This window comes from Pecten maximus, chromosome 4, assembly GCF_902652985.1.
Source record: "Pecten maximus chromosome 4, xPecMax1.1, whole genome shotgun sequence".
Classification (NCBI taxonomy): domain Eukaryota; kingdom Metazoa; phylum Mollusca; class Bivalvia; order Pectinida; family Pectinidae; genus Pecten; species Pecten maximus.
In genome coordinates this window covers 34,629,650-34,644,750 of record NC_047018.1, presented here as the reverse complement: position 1 = coordinate 34,644,750, position 15,101 = coordinate 34,629,650, and the positions used below count along the sequence as shown (strand labels likewise).

General features: G+C 36.0%; 2 protein-coding genes across 2 annotated transcripts in view; both read right to left on the bottom strand.

Moving 5' to 3' along the window:
* LOC117325926 overlaps positions 1-9,757 on the bottom strand; it is a 30,648-nt gene extending 20,891 nt beyond the window's left edge. The window contains exons 1-10 of the mRNA XM_033882439.1: positions 9,683-9,757; positions 9,131-9,265; positions 8,467-8,622; positions 7,559-7,800; positions 6,641-6,748; positions 6,282-6,433; positions 4,794-5,003; positions 3,814-3,949; positions 889-1,062; positions 94-297 (exon numbers count right to left, since the gene is read on the bottom strand). Coding sequence (XP_033738330.1) covers positions 94-297; positions 889-1,062; positions 3,814-3,949; positions 4,794-5,003; positions 6,282-6,433; positions 6,641-6,748; positions 7,559-7,800; positions 8,467-8,622; positions 9,131-9,265; positions 9,683-9,727 — 1,562 coding nt within the window. The 5' untranslated portion in view covers positions 9,728-9,757. The remainder of the gene's footprint in view (positions 1-93; positions 298-888; positions 1,063-3,813; positions 3,950-4,793; positions 5,004-6,281; positions 6,434-6,640; positions 6,749-7,558; positions 7,801-8,466; positions 8,623-9,130; positions 9,266-9,682) is intronic.
* A 241-nt stretch (positions 9,758-9,998) lies between these two features.
* On the bottom strand, positions 9,999-13,297 carry LOC117325924. The gene is made up of 4 exons (XM_033882438.1): positions 13,129-13,297; positions 12,092-12,240; positions 10,757-11,072; positions 9,999-10,256 (listed from the first exon to the last, which is right to left on the bottom strand). The coding sequence occupies exons 1-4, from the start codon at positions 13,174-13,176 to the stop codon at positions 10,026-10,028; spliced, it is 744 nt and encodes a 247-aa protein (XP_033738329.1). The 5' UTR covers positions 13,177-13,297; the 3' UTR covers positions 9,999-10,025.
* Between the last annotated feature and the right edge of the window lie 1,804 nt (positions 13,298-15,101).

Here is a 15,101-nt window from a genome sequence, read left to right as displayed (position 1 = left end):
AAACATTATCTATTCTTTATCATGCAGCCCTCTTTGCTAAACATGTCGTGCAAAACATCAAAATTTCCTGTGCTGCTTCAGTCCAGAACCTACCTCAAACTTGCTACAGTGTATTTTGAGTCTGTATTGGTTTGACCGAGAGATATATCCAGCACCCTTGGAGGATTAGGCTGAGTATTAAAGCGTAAAGACGGAGCTACTGACATCTGTACCAGTCCACTTGAACTGGCTCTTGCACCAGAAAGACTGTGCTGACCAAACCTCGTGGTAAGTTCTCCATTTAAATGTACAGCAGCACTGTAGATGAAATAAGTCTTAGTGAAAACAATTAAGGAGAGAAACATCATTCAATAAAATATTGAACAGTTCATGATTAATACCATATGAAATATTGTTCAGTATCTAATAATACAAATCAAAGTGGAACCTCGTTATGTCGAAATAAGTTGGGCAATGAAAATACTTCGAGATTTCCCGAGTATTCAAGTTAACTGGTATATTCTATATAAAAGTGTTATTGTTAAAAGTGAATTTTTACTTCGAGTGAAACAGAACCTTCGAGTTAAAGAGATTGAGATAGCGACGTTTTACTATACAATCATGTTAGCCTAACATTCAGAGAAAAGCACACAACGATATCCCCATGTATCAAGATTTTGATCCATTGTCCCCTTCGAAAGGCTTCATGGACTTCAACAAGTTTAACCAGGGTTCACCTGTAACTTTTTTGGGATTCAGAAAGTCTACACCAACACATTTGTTCAGACTATATATATATATAGTATCTGAGGTTCGATTGAACAGAAAGATAATAGTAACATATAGGATCCATTTAAAATATTAATGAAACATAGAAACGCATATATTAAACCAATGGAAGTTACACACTGGTATTTAAGGGATGCATCCAACTGGACATCAGTGTTCAAGTTCAGAATATCTGGCATGGTCAATCTAGCATCGAAGTCCAGTCCCATACTCATTGCTGCAGAAACAGTCATGTTCATAGGAAAACCTGCTACTGTAGGCAGTATCTTCACCATATCCATCACTGACGTAGAACTGTAACATGAGCATTACCTTCGGTATAGACATATCAGTGTAACAGTAAATAAATATGTATCTCTAATGACATCTTAATATGGTATAGCATATACCTCTGTAGATTAAGCGATGTAACAGTATGTCAAGGGATGTAGCAGTACCAGATATTGTAATGTACCAGCTTCCACTATCGGACCATAGCGTAAACGTGTCGACACTTGGATAGATATATTGATATACCACTTGTGGTATATGATCTTCTTGGTTTTTGATTGATTGAGATTTTTAACTTTAACCCGAAATACTTTTTTCTCGTATGCTTTGTGTTACGAAATATTTTGTTAACGTATTCAGAAATCGCTTAGACTGCTACTGAAACTAGATTTGTCACGGTATCAGAAACTGTTATGTTCTTCCCACCTGTTGCGAATATTTATGGTCAACATAATGACCTGTCCGACAAGAGTTTTCTTGATGATTTGTATATGAACAAATGTGAGGAACAACGACCGATTGAAACGATGTCTGCCGCGCAGAAAGCATTTCTGGCAAAACTGTTTATAAAGGTCCTATATACATTGACACATTTCCAATATGGCAGTTGGTCAAGACCAGCACCAGGGGGTTAGGCTTGGCACGCCGAAGCTCATTCTCTGTGAAGGGGCAACCCATACACTCGCAATAAACAGATATATACTAAGACACCCTCGGGGTCGCGCGAGAGTTGGGGAGGATGAGCGACCCGTCGGACAGTCTTTGGAAGCGACACCACACCAGATCACAGACAGGAGCCAGAACAACATCAAGAATGAGCTGAGACAGATTAGGAAATTATATAGGGAAGGAGCAGATATTCAAAAGCAGCCAATCAGAGAGTTGAAGAAAATGTCTCAAGGAAATACTACGCAGTACAAATCTCATCTTTTGAAGCAATGGAAATGAAGATCAGCGGTTACCTTCGGCGATAGCTGAACAAACCTCGGAGATTCAGCAGTGTCGGTCTGTACAGCTCATGATCCAAACTCCAACTTCCACTTAAATCGGGGATGGTGGACAGTGCAGACGACAAGGTCAGAGAAGCTTCGGTAGTTATACGGACAGGAAGGAAATGAGACGTCAAACAGGCACTGAAAAGGTAGAGTCAAGACTCCGGCACGCATATATAAGCATTGACTGTGCCAAACTTGCAACAGGGAGACCGGGAAATTAGGGCATACATTCTTAAGAGGATGATTTTCCCGGTGGAGGTGGCCTCAACACTGCTCTGCCCAGACATCGTGTTGTGGTTCCTTAGCTCCCAGCAGGTAGTGATACTTGAATTAATGGTGCCATATGGAGATAGGATGGAGAACAATGAAAGAAAGCAACATAAGTACCAGCAGCTAGTAGAGAAATATCAACAGCACGGATGGAGGACATAATGTCCACGTATAGAGGGCGGATCGCCGGTCAATTATTTGGAGGGCCTTACGACTGTTAAGAGTCATAGGAGACCGGAGGAGCCGATACAGGGGGCAAGTAAGCAGGCAGTGGATGCTTCCAGTTAGATATCGATGAAGAAGGAGGAGAGATGGGGCGGTCACCAGATACAGGGCTAGCCACAGAGTGACGGGAGACGGCATCACTGCACGAGGTGATGCAGCAGGTGACAAGATGTCGCGGAAACAGCGAGAGCAAAACGACGCAGTAACAACTAGCGGTAACGAGAGCCGACCGATCCCTGGTTGGGACAGATCAACACAGTCGACGCACCTATGGAGAACGTCGTGAAAAGCGCAAAAACGTCTGAGGAAGGAGGATCCTCCTAATAATAGAACCGGCCAGCATTGGATTCAGTTATCCAGTGTTTTTAAGATATGATAATAATCGATATATATAAAATATCGCTGAAACAACCGACGCCAAGAGTCCTAAACTCCGATAGTGACAGTGATGAGTTATTGTTTTGTTGGATGCAGATGGAACCACGCAACATACTTATACGCATACACACATGCTTTTTCGTAGATTAATGAACTGCAGAAATGAAAGGTTTAAAGACGTCTGAATACCATGCTCTTGTCAGATATATGTTACTGTCTAAATCAATTTGAAGATAATAAAACACTTTTTTTTAAAGTTTACTACTACTTATCGACTTTCTACATATGATAATATAGTAATGCCTTATTTTGATATTTCAAGAAAAACCTCACATTTGTATTAAAACTACATGAAAATCTCGCCGTACAATTGTTGTAGAAACACATCACACGAGTTGGGTATGGTATCTATTTCACTCGTTTGTTAAATTATAAAGTCTATGTACAAAAGGCACTCGCTTAAGATCATGCGATTTACAACTTTCCAAATTAGCTAAGTCGAGAAAATTAATACATTTACCATATTCAATTACCACTTGGTGTGTGACCTCTATATATATATACCTATGTACCTGTAGATATAATGTTGTAGCAGTATATCCAACTATTTATAGGTTCCCAGATAGATATTTTGATGTACCAGTATATCCATTTTTTCACAGGTAGCGTGATGTACCAGTATAAACCGTTATGATATGAAAGTACAACTTTTTTTATGCCAATGAATAAGCTTGTTACAAACAGTATTATTTACATGTACCTCTCTAGATATCGTGATGTAGTTTTCTACGTGTATATTTGTATATATCCTGATAAAAGAGTGTAGCCAAATATTACCTGTATACGCATCACAATAGCTGTAAAAATGTTAATAATGGTGAAACGTAATATTTCTAATGGTATCTACCTGGTCCGGTGCATTGGTAGTTGTTCCAGTATTCCTTGAAGATGTCCCATAACAATGCCCTGGAAAGACTGCTTGGACTTACTCTGCAGCACAGTCATCATCAAATCCCGGATATCAAGGAAAAATAATTCTTTACCTGAAAATGGCAAATTAACTTAATCAAACACTCATTTAAATGACTTCAATGAATATATCGTTGTGTTATTATCAGTAAATGTGTTCAGAAAACAACAGGAAATGGAAAAAAAACATACTTTATTTACTTAAAATGTTATTTATCTGTTACGTACAGGTTATTATGTAACCTTTCGTGTAATTCTATGAAGTCACATTAGTAGCGGGACCTTTGAAAACCAAAAAAAGATAATATCGGTTTTTGGTCATACTATAATTTTATTTCGACTAGATTAAAAAGCGAGATGTCGAGATAGCCGATCACAAAGAAATGTTAAACGTGGACAGCCGATTGATTCAAACACGAATATATACGGACTGGCATATTTAATACTTATTGCAATCTAATTTCGTTATTTCGACTTTTGGTCACTCGACGAACTGACTAAATATCAATTCAGTTCGATGATAAAAATTATAATGGCATACAAAATATTACACTGTTGTCTCATACTCAGCTTATGTTTTCACAGATCCTCAATGACTGTGAGACAACGAGGTTTGAATGTACAAACGTGATTAGATTATACCATTCGATAGCTTGGGGAAAACGACAATATTAACTCTAAACTATCATCAATCAGACCTTCTTACTTCGAGATAAAGAGGTTCGACTGTAAATGCTTGATTATATTATACAATTTAGTAACCTGTGGAATACGACAATATCAACTTAATCTATCAGATATACTTACCTCGAGATAAAGAGGTTCGACTGTACATACTTTATATTAGATGTTACAATTAAATAATCAGGGTAACATGACAATATCAACTCCAAACTATTATAATTAAGATCTACTTACCCAGTACCTTCACATGAATTAAGCCATCAGGGACTTTCGTTTGGGACAGATTTATCTTATCAAATAACTCCAAAATTGCTGCTACTATATTTTTCTGCAAGGTAGCGAAAACTGTTTCATCCCTCGAAGAGTCAAATTGGCTTGGCATAGGGAAGTATTTGTGGAGGAACGGAATATCCTCACTGATTGCATCAATCAGTACGTGGAAATCTGAAACAATACACTTTCATTTCATATGCAAAATTCCACTTCTTGTGAAAACGTTTCAACATTTCTTTCTAATAATATTCAATAGATTTACTCATTTTGCTTATAAGATGTTAGAGAGTACGAATGAGCATACTCGAACTTTACAGTTCTAATGCTTTTAACCTCAACCGATACATTCTGAGGCAAGTTGATGTTTTAAAGATATGAAAATGAATTTGAGATTATTTTGAACTTCTTCATCTTTCGACCTTTATTTCGACCTTTTTCGAGTTTTTGTCTGTAGCCTAAACTATATCAGCACTTCAGGCCTTAAGCATAATTAACGAGTCGTAGGAGGATAAACCGATGTATGATTTAAATCATATTTTTTGGCTCTTCCTATTGGTATTGAAATGTGATAATATCTTGTGTGTCTTTTTACAATATATTGATATTGCATATAGCAGACACTGTTGGTGTATTATAGTCTCTGAAGTTTGCCATAACCTGAATGTCATGTTTTAATTCATTCGTCACGGCTCATAATATACACATATACCTGAGGTTCGTTTGAAATCCATTAAATTAATTGAATTATAAGGCTTTTTTCCCATTAATTATTTGATATTTCTTTCGGCATTGATGGCTTCTTTTTCTATTGCTTCCATGATATCAACAATCCAGACCTGTATCATCACTAACGAGTCCTAGCAGGACGAAAGAGCTGTAAGATGCATTTTAATTCATTTTGGCTCTACTGTTTACTTACTCCGGTTTTCGTTGTTTTTTTTTTTTTTTTTTTTTCTTCGACGTCCTCGTAATATCGTTATAGCTAGGGACATACGAGGACAAGTGTCAATAAGACACACAGAGTAAGAAGAAAACAAACCACAGAAAGACAAATAAATGGGGCCTCTTCCATTTCCTCTAAAACAGAAATACATGTAATTGAAACAAAAAACAAAAACCAAAAAGAAAGTTTTTAGATGCCTTGAACTACGACTATTATTCTCTTGGGCTCTACATTGTCCCCTTAACAGAAAACAATTGAGAAACCATCCTCGACGCCTCTTATGGCATGAGGTGAGATACAGCAGATTATTTTTCCGGTCCTGCACGGGTTCTCTTGATTTGAATTGAAAGGTGTTAATATATCGTGTATAATCTTTATAGTCACAGTAAGGAAAATCCTTTAGCTGCTTATGGTATCCTTATCACTGACTGGTCCCAGACTGTGATTAATTTAACAACATAAAAAATAACAGCTTATTTACGAAAACGGCATATAGGTCAACTCACCATCTATATCTAATGCCAACTCCAGGAGATTTAACTTCTGGCCAGCAAAGTAGTTGAGTCGGAGTACAACTGCATTGACAACAGGACTGGCGATATTGTAAACAGTGTCGATTTCCAACTGTAGACCATATACCGTAGTACTGATGGGAAGTCTGGAGTAAGAATTCGGTATCATGAATGGTACTAACAATTACGACATTACTTAGCAGTCTCAGGTCAATTATGATATATATAGAAATCATGATAAATCTATCTGAGGTTTCATAAAGAAATCCGTATGCAGTTTCTGTTATTATGAATACTTTATTGTGAATTCAAGATAAATAAAGAATTCAAATAAATGCATGAGCTCTGCGAACCTTATGTAACGAGATATCTCGATGAATTTGGACCTTCCCAACCAGTGACTACCGTACGGCATTTTTCTAGAATCTGCATCAATCACTTCATTCCAGATGCTTCGTATTCTGCAATACATGACAAAAAAGAGAAAAAAACATGAAAGTAATTAAAAGTGTCAATAACAAAGGAAGAAATCGTAAGTTCAGATTACAAATTAGAACAAAAACTATACGGAAATTTCATTTGCTGGAAATTAATTCCGTCACCACCTATGACTACGACCATAATCATCACCGATCCGTTCGAAAACCTTGGAATCGTAGCTTATTATTTCTCAATAATTGTTTTTGATCCAAAACGTTTTTACACTCTTGAAATTACTTTTCATGCAAATCAAACAGGCATGAAAGTTAGGCAAATCAATACTTGGAAGAAGTTGATAATGTTTAAGAGAAGTCACATCGTGGTATCATATAGTTTCGTGGCTGTTTCTCCCTCTCTGTCAATATCAAGATGTAAAGACACGTCTTGATATACAACGACAAAAACGTCATAATGATACAATAGTTGATTACGTAATTTTTGAATGGAAAAAGGTTGTCAAGGAAACGGAATATGTCTGCACGTAGTCTTGTTAGCCTTGCACTTTATTTAAGAATCTCTTTCAACGCAAATCTCTGTTTTTGTTCAGATTATGTCCTCGTTTTATTGATTTTGAATTTGAATTATAGTATCGTAATCAAGTTGATATTCATTTTTTATCAAAACAAATTCTATATTACAGTGCAATATGAAATTTACAGAACGTTTAAGGCTTTTAAGGAATGACTATTGCTTTAAGTCAACCTGAAGGGCTGTTTCTACCTAATATAATATAAATACATTTGACGTGCTTCATCACTGAATAACTGAATAAAATGCATTATTTACCCTACCCTTCTAGATCCGGTAGGTCGTTCTGCAAAAGGCTCTTGACGTGGGTAATCATATAATTTTTCATATAACCCATTTTCTCGGTGTGTATGAGTTCGAGAAGTCCCATGGCTAGGTCACGGTCGGGGTGCACCACAAGTCTAGCAAATATCGCCGTGCGTGATGATGGTGGTCGATTCACATCAATAAGAATACCAACAAGGGCATCTTTCATCTCAGGGGTGAAGGTCATTTTGTGAAGTGACTAGGTGAGACAAAACAATAAAATAATATTGTTATAATGCACTGAAAATAAATAAGACATGTTACCTTCCTAAATCTTAATTTGTTGATGACAAACGATTGTCTCTAATATCATTACATCATTCTAACCTCACAAAATATTTTCTCCAATTTCATAACATCCTTATGTCCACCCTACAAAAGATTGTCTTTGATATCAAAGCATCCCCCGTCCAATCCCACTAGCAATTGTGTCCAATATCATTACAACACAGTTCGATTCTCACAACGATGCTTTTGCGCACTTCCCATATATGACAAGGATAATATTAATATGTCTTTACCTACCAATGGGAAAGACTGCACATACTTGTTTTTAATCTAAAATTCACCAGTCTCGGCATAAGAACACGTCCTCACTTTATGTAACCACACCACAATAAAGTAATGTATATAAGAGTTGAACGCGCTAGAGAAAACTGTTTATACGCAATCCTGTGTTATGTAGAAAGATATTTCTCATCTCAACTCAACGAACGGGCGAAATTTTTTAAAGTTACTTTTAATTCTTATCTTGGTTGGAGATATACCGGTCTATAACACAGGGTTTGATATTCAATAGATCTTCAATATCAAAATACTACTATTCCAATCCAACGTACTTCCCATCAAAGAAATTATCACTCACCAATATGGCTGCCTTTGCGACCTTGTTGGGAAGTTCTGTATTGTAAGCGCACTGTAGCAAGGCCTGAACCAGTCTCCGATCCCCAGTCTCCCCCTCCATTCCTGTATACTTAGTGTCATACACGTACTGGACGGGCGTCCCTATGTTACCGACAACCTGTGGAGTAGAAATACTACTAGTGCATTATGAATGTAATATCAATGGTTCAAACAATATACAACTTTTACATGGTCTATAATAACAGATTTATAGGTAAGAAGACACTCTCAAAGACGACAAATTGAAAATCTAGAACTGACCAATTGTAGCAAGACACTACCTTGATAAGTTGGAAACACTAAAGTCGTATTTCAGCAACAAAATTCCTAACGATAAAGAAGAATAAAATCTTCATTAACGCTATTAAATAGTGAAGAAACAATATATCATAAATGATATGATAATATGGATTGTTTTGTTGAATACTATATATATATAGTATTAGCATGGCAGAATATAGTTATATCAAATCAAATCGCTTGCTAGGTAACCTAGTTGGATTAAATCTTATTTGACAAAGGTGTGTTATAGTATACATACAATTGTTAAATCATTTCAAACATATCAATTTTCACCTCTTTCCAATACTTAGATTTAAAAGTGAACATAGGTATATTGGCGTTACTTTGATCATGAGGAGAAGTTCATCAATAATATGTTGTTTCTCAGATTGATTAAAGGTCTGTGAAATCCCAGTCATGCACGTGTCTCCAATGGCTTCACGGATATGATGAAGAGTTTGATACACGGGTCCAGATTCCTGTAATACACATACATATACATAGGTACAAATCTCCAAAACACACAAAACAGATATCAAACGACTGTAAAGTGTGCGGAAAAGATAGGAACAGAATGCTACAGAATGCTAAAGAGTAATAGTAAACATGGTTATTTTCGCGGGGGGTTAATTTCGATATGTAAACTACAAATTGATATCAAAATAATACGCGTGGGGGAAATTTTCGCGATGAAAAGGACTCCGTGTAATGAGCATAAATTTCCCCCTCGCGTAAATTTCCACGTTTACAGTATCAACAAGTTAAAAACAGTAATGAACACGAATTCAAATATCTATCATTCGGAGTAATGTACAAATGTGCAGATTTTTAAATACTCATGAATCTAAGAATTGTTTAATTGTCCAAAATATGTAAACAAAATGGTTTGTCCGTACCATATATACTGTAGAACCACCTGCAGTCGCAACGTTGCTAACCATGATGCTTAATGGAAACCAGCAACTTCCTCTTTTTCTTTCTATGCACATTTCCTGCAACCAAGGAAATGAAATAAAACGTATTTTCATTTCACTGATGTTATAAAATTATATATTTACTAATTATAAGCAATGAACGAAGAACGAATAGTAGTGACTACACGCGATTACAAAATGCAAGTCATAGCCATAGACACATGACTAGGTAACAGTTTAAAACAATTACAAAATAAGCTATGTAAATGTATATCAATCACATGTGTTTGCCCGGAGGGGAGCGAGTAGGTTTGAGGCGAATGCGTTACCACTTTGCCGCCAAAACCTTATGGCGAGGGTGTATGGGGTGACTACGAACCAGCAAGGATGTCGCTACTTCCGGTGGTGATTCATGGTATAGAGCCAACTCGTATACAAACATATACTCTAACCAGCTGTTGACATGTCCTGCCCTTATGGCCTTTGTGAACACACTGATACATTCCTCCGTCCCGCAGGATAGAAGGCCATCGAGAAAGTAGTCCTGTTCCAACATCTGGTGACGAAATGCAACAACCCTCAATTTCGCATTCAAGATATATGTTTCAAGCATTACTTTTAATGTTAATTTCTAATTCTAAAATTAGAAAAAGTCGTATTCCATGTAACTATAACCATCAACAAATCTGAAAATTAGGATAACACTATCAACAAAAATGTAGCTTATCTAGTTTCAACTCATTCATAGTTTTCCGCATTAGTTCATATTTTAATCAAATATCTGACTAGCCCGTTCCATATTCTCTTATCCATATACTGTAGTTATAAACCGAGACAAGCATTATCCCATGCGCATTACATGTATTGTTAAGACATTTTAGAGGAGCAGAGACAAAGACATCATACATTTGTAGGTGCATTTTATTCTTCCAGCGTAACGGAAATAATAAAACAAAAATGGCACGATATCAGGACTGGGACCAATGTTCAATCATCGTAGGTATATATTTAAAAATGTTGGTACTGGGAGTTTCCCTGACGAATTCTTTTGAGTACCTGTTCCTTTCTGTTACAGTAGTTTCCATGGTTTCCATGGCAATTCCAAACATCTGCCATAACGTCTAAAAGGTCATTGATCTGAGCTTGTCTAAGGAACCACAGGAATTCGTGGAATAGTTTAGGGATGGTTGCCATAGTATCGGTGTGAATTGCAAGTTTATGTAGCCAGTGACTGACATCATCTTTTGTCACCAGAATAACTTCTCCTCGCATGTCAAACTCGTACATGAGGCTTCCTGATTTCTTTCCTCTCATTTTACGATTAACATTACTTTCGGGAAGATCTCTTGTTTCTTGTAGAATAAGATGCTGGCTGGAAAATACACACGTTGATTACTTGTAGAAAATCAAAGCTGTGAAGCAGATGACAACAACACAATAAAAAAGGATTGAAATATCAGGATGACTTTTCCCGTAGGGAAACCACTAAGAATGCTAATACCTATGTCAACTGCATTTGGGATAAACCTACATAATGAGAATCATCTACCTCAGCTACCATATAGAAAACCTTATCTGAGAACAAGAAAATGCATAGGGAACACTATCTCAGGATCATCATATATCAGGAAATACCGGTGATTGTACTGTCTTTTTGATAATCCGATAAAAGGACAATAATCTAATTTGTGATAACCTTATGTAACTATGTAGACTGACTAATATTCATCATCATATATCACAGCCTATCTTAGGTTTAATTCTACGTAAGGACAATAAAATAGGGTCATGGGATAACCCTGCATAAGGACAGCTCATTACCTAAATGATGACATCATTCAAGATATCAACTTTCCATGAAATTTCAAGCTACTTGTGAAATTCCTTAGTTTACTGAGTAGCCTTTTATATATCCACCAGATAAGTCTTTGTATTATACTATTATTTCATTTCATGAATGACTATCAATTGTGACAATCACTTGCTGTATGTTGCAACATTATTTGATAAACATTGTCGTATAGTGACTGTATCATCTTTTTGCTCAAATTCAATTTTACCAACATCTAATTGTCACATTAGAAATATGAAATTACGATATTTTTCAGCCATGATAAATACAGTTTTATTATATATGGATGAAGAAAGATTAAATAAGATATATTGGATCTGAATCATTTTTTAATTTGTTGACAATTTTGATTTAGCTATGAGTCAGATTTGCTGAATCCTTAATTAATCAGAACCTATAAATCATACCTTCTTCAAGATGATGCTGTTCACCTCATTGTCATGACGGATACTAGTTTTCTGAGGTGCATAAAATTCAGTCGTAAAAACTTACTCTACTACCATAACAATAATTTATATACCTCAAGATAACAACCTTACCTGATATTTGTCATACATGTAGATATCGTGTCACCCTCGCGTGCAAAAGGACGAAACTGCTGTTGCTGAAGACATTTTGTTTCCTCAAGTTTGTGATTATCTCCTATTGTGTGTTCACATTTTATTGTCGAGTTGAATGGATAAATCAACTAAAATGTAAAAACACATATTTATATTTCCTTTTAGGAACCAAAAAAATAAACATCCCCCTTCACTCTAATATTTAATATTGATTTTGAAATATCACAGCATCTTATTTAATATCTTTGACAGTTTAAAAGTTATCGCCCAAACAAGAATAATTGAAAGAATGATTGGCGCTTATTTGACTTTTAACTTTCAGGTCAAGGTAGAAATGATCAAATGACAGAGAACTGTCCTTTACCGTGGAAGATAAAGGTCTTCAGCATCTTTCATTGAGATATTTTAACGGTTTAAAAGTTATTGGGAAAAATTTATACTTATTTCAATTTGACCTTGAGGTCAAGGACGATCACAGCGACATAACAGCAATGCCATATACATTAATTCAGGTGAAGCAAATATACTGCAAGTTTCGTTAATAATCTTCATTGGTTTAGAAGTTATGTCACTGACAAGAAATTATCAGAAGAACCAGAAGAATCGGTACTTATATAACATTTCTCCTGTCATTCAAATGTGAAATATCATATTAGATGTTTAATTGTAAAAATACATGAAGGATTTTTATTTTTTTTACTAGTTTTTTATCGAGTTATATATTTTTCTCTTTCACCTTTGGCAAGCAATAATCAACATTTCAATGTGGTAAATGAAATTGAATACCAAATAAAAAAAATTATCACATTATAAATCAAACAGACACAGCCATAATTGCATCATTTTCAATTCACGACGTAATGTCATTGTCCATATAAGGTCGGATGTAGCCAATAAAGCACTCCAGTGTATATTACAATAGTGATATATGCAACTTTATTATACAGGCGATTTCACTGGATAACAGCCTGATTATGTGATATTCTATCCATTACGAGGGCGTAACGTTAGCTTACCTCATCAATATCACTGTGTAGGTAGCCACCATATACGGTCTTTATCATGGAAAAGAGATTGGCTTGCTGGTGACTGTAATGAGGAACTTGGCACTTGGTGATGTCTCTGGATGTTAAGATCTTATTTTGTGTCTCAACTACATACTCTGTAGGGACACGAACCAAACAGGTCCTCCTGCAATGACAAGTAGTAAGTTGTGTTTTTTTCTCTCTCTCCGGTATATTCGTGTTTGTAACTTATGACAGCGCTAACCTGATGTCGTCTGTAGAGTGCTACCTCGCTGAAGCATACTGCAAAAGACACTCAGCAGGCGTATCCCCTGTTCACCCGCTCCCAAAAGCTGAGCGTTACACATGAGCAGCAATTACCATTTTTACAGATTCTGGTAAATCTTGGCCGGGAACAGAAACTTCCTACAGGGCCGAACATTCAACTTAGGCCAGAAGGGATGTACATGTAGTGCAAACGAAGATATTAGGAAAAGAAAGTTTGATTAAAAGGAACAGAAAAGATAAGATACCAAAGCTGGAAATATTTAACTATTATATAAAATTAGATTTAGAAGAAATTTTAAACGTATACTCTATTAGAGATATATCCATACTCTGTGTACACGATATCGTATCCAACTGTCTAGCTTTAACATACTTACAGTTTCCATAGTATGTATCTGGTCCCCAGGTTCCTCTGAGATGAGTTTTATCTGAAGTGCTGACATAATTCCTCGCTTTATGTTGAGAGCATCGTTTGTCTCTACGCTATCCACTACAATTGTATGAGGTCGAATCGTCCCACGACCAAACTGGAAGTACAACTCCCTGCGATGTCGAGAGAGTAAGAACAGAATCAATAAATTAATAAATTCATATTGTATAATTGGAAATACACAGGGGACATTCAACTTTAAACTTTTCAACCGCGAAATTCAACTTTGACACTTTGACATCATGATTTACAATGTAAATATATGCATATTAGAGATACCATGTCAACAAATCCATATTACAGCATGTAATCAACTAATCGATACAGTCTATTCCGTCAACGGAAAGAATGGTGTTTTTATTGCGTTTACGGTGGTATGAACGCAGTGGATACATATACGTTCAATGAATATATTAACATCAAACAAGTCGTTGAAATACCATACGCAGAAAATAAAAGTCGGGATTTGTTGCGACGTTGGTAACTACGACAGTCGTGGTTGATAAGATAATATAGTTCCAGTAAATCTACGTAAAGACACTAGTATTTCTAATAAAATTAAAAGAAAAAAACTCATTAGATTTGTTTAATACATTTTACGTTTTCAATTAATTGATATATTCACAACCCACACTTTACGTCTCGAATTAACTATGGTTGTCAAGCACAGCGGGTATTGACACTGATTTAGTAGTAACGTGGTCGAATGTTCTATACGAACTTTACGCTTCAGCCATTGGTTGTTGGCTTACCTCGTGGATAAGTTAAATATCCACTCATTTTCGCAATTTTCAGTTTAGTTTTTGACAAAATACTCACTTGGCATTAGCTATTTGTACAGAAATCATCGGGTAACAGGAGAAAACGCTAAAATTGCGTTGATCAGTCCTTTGAAAATGGCGCTGTCTAGTAGACGTTCCGGTAACGTCACAAAAAGACGACGTCGTGATTATGTTACAGATTCCCGCGCTTATTAATCCGCTGAGCCTTTTTTCAATGCGTTAATGCTAGGTTTAACGCAATCAGAGTGTACTTAGCTGAACAAGGGAGAAAGGCAAATATAGACATGTAAACATACTACAACCATAGCTCATTGCAACATGATAATACTATCAACTTTGTGTTAAACAGATTAATGATTATATCTTAATTGTGCAGTACATGTACTCCCCATCTTCAAATTGAATATGGATATATCATTTACCTGCCCAAGAGACTTGTAATTTCTGCTGACAAAGCTGTATCTTTGATAAAAACATCCCCTTCC

What these genes read in the sequence shown, in the direction of transcription:
- LOC117325924 (XM_033882438.1), bottom strand. Translation starts at nt 13,176, where the DNA reads ATGATAAAGACCGTATATGGTGGCTACCTACACAGTGATATTGATGAG. An exon ending in TACACAGTGATATTGATGAG is followed by an intron (nt 12,241 to 13,128) that starts GTAAGCTAACGT and finishes TTTACATTTTAG; the next exon opens with TTGATTTATCCATTCAACTC. An exon ending in ACTGTAACAGAAAGGAACAG is followed by an intron (nt 10,257 to 10,756) that starts GTACTCAAAAGA and finishes TTTCGTCACCAG; the next exon opens with ATGTTGGAACAGGACTACTT.